Source organism: Priapulus caudatus, unplaced genomic scaffold (genome assembly GCF_000485595.1).
Source record: "Priapulus caudatus unplaced genomic scaffold, Priapulus_caudatus-5.0.1 Scaffold345, whole genome shotgun sequence".
Classification (NCBI taxonomy): Eukaryota; Metazoa; Priapulida; class Priapulimorpha; order Priapulimorphida; family Priapulidae; genus Priapulus; species Priapulus caudatus.
In genome coordinates, this window is record NW_014577406.1 from 89,205 (window position 1) to 91,202 (window position 1,998).

The following is a 1,998-nucleotide window of genomic DNA, read 5'->3' on the forward strand; positions in this document are numbered from 1 at the left end:
CACACGACACACACACACACACACACACACACACACACACACACACACACACACACACACACACTCCTATGTGAAGGTGACGCATCGACGATAAAGTCATTCGCGCCGCTACTTTTAACGGCTTTTGAACTGATGTTTGCAGTCTCACAGCTCGGTGGAGCGGGCCGGGTTGCTGGGAGCAGTGACGATACGTAAGCTGGCCACCGATGAGAACTTCACGCTGAGAGGAGCAGAACTACAGCGGGCGATCAAGAAGGATCGAGCTGCCGGACACATTCCATTCTTCGTAAGTTGTTCCCGGAGTGTTGTTGTGCCGAGTGAAGCCGCGAACGCTGAGGGAGAGACGAAGAAACGAATATATATATATATATATATATATATATATATATATATATTATATACTATGTCTCGCTGTCTCTTCCTCTTTCACCCCCTACTCCCTTTATCTTTCTCTACCTCTCTTTCTCTCACTCACTCACTCCCTCTTCGCACACACACGCACGTGCGTATAAATCTTTTTGAATGCTGATCTGGTGTTGACAAACATGGCGATAAGATAACTCTATGTTTCAGCGATTTTGATCAGTATGCGCGGCTTTCGCATCAACTTTATTATTGCTAAGTTAACCTGACTTAGGCTAAGTTAAGCTTTTTTTTATGAAACCTAAGTTAAGCTAACTAGTAAAACCTAAGTTAAAATAACTAGTAAAACTTAAGTTAAGCTAACTAGTAAAACCTAAGTTAGGCTGACTAGGCTAGTTAAGATACGCAAGTTAAAACAAGATCTGCCAAGTTGCATTCCGTAGCATGCCAATAGCATTTAGCCATTAGAAATAGCCATTAGCCGTTACCGTGTTCCCTGGGCTCAGTGTGATCTGTTCTGTACTTCAGCTTTGCGCTACGCTGGGAACGACATCGTCCTGTGCTTTTGACAACATTAGGGAGCTGGGCCCGATATGTAAGTATTAGAACAGGAAGCCATACCTATGTCTGAGTTTGCAATGAAATTACCATATACGACAATGGCAGGGAAAATAAGAGTACCGATGTAATTCAATTATAAATATATATCATTAATATATAATATACCTATTATTAATTATTATAATATATTATATATATATATTATAATATTATTAATTATATTATTATATTATTGCATTATATTATAATATATTGCAATATGTTTTTAATAGAATTAGACATATATGCGTCAACAATATGCAAGTAATGGTGCCGGGAAAATTCTACTCATCACTGCCCTACCAATATTTTATTTCGCGTGATGAGTCTTCAGATACGTCCTTCTAATATAGTGAATTTGTCGGCGGAAATCTATATACAGGTACACAAGAAGGCGTATGGATGCATATAGATGCCGCATATGCGGGCAGTTCATTTATTTGTCCCGAGTATCGGCATCTGTTAGAAGGAGTTGAGGTAAGATCGTGAATTAACGCTGTCTATTTGACATGCCTCTATCATATGACATCAGTCTGTGTTGACATTTCTGTTTGGCGGTTTGCGTTACCGCTTGTGGTTAACCGGGATCGTCTCCAAATGGACGGATTACTTTAGATTCAAATACATCTTCGTTCGTTCGAATCCGAGTAACAAAAAAATGCTTTTTTGTGGAGTGGTATACTCGGTTTCATTTATGTCAGAGTGATATGGTGTCCTTCGTGACACTGATGCTGGTGGATTTTTTCGTATATATTCAGTTTGCAGAATCGTTCAATTTCAATCCGCACAAGTGGATGCTGGTGAACTTTGACTGCTCAGCGATGTGGTAAGCATGCATACCCCTCTCTCTCTATTTCTCTCTCCCACTCTCTCCCGTTCTGTCTCTCTTTCTTTCTTTCTCTCTCTTTCTCTCTCTCTCTCTCTCTCTTTCTCTCTCTCTCTCTCTCTCTCTCTCTCTCTCTCTCTCTCTCTCTCTCTCTCTCGCGCGCGCGCTCTCTCTCTCTCTCTCTCTCTCTCTCTCTCTCTCTCTGTGTG

General features: G+C 40.8%; 1 protein-coding gene across 1 annotated transcript in view; it reads left to right on the forward strand.

Moving 5' to 3' along the window:
* The window catches only part of LOC106809321 (aromatic-L-amino-acid decarboxylase-like), a 16,219-nt gene that overhangs the window by 8,606 nt on the left and 5,615 nt on the right, over positions 1-1,998 (forward strand). The window contains exons 4-7 of the mRNA XM_014812363.1: positions 143-286; positions 892-958; positions 1,346-1,440; positions 1,722-1,789. Coding sequence (XP_014667849.1) covers positions 143-286; positions 892-958; positions 1,346-1,440; positions 1,722-1,789 — 374 coding nt within the window. The remainder of the gene's footprint in view (positions 1-142; positions 287-891; positions 959-1,345; positions 1,441-1,721; positions 1,790-1,998) is intronic.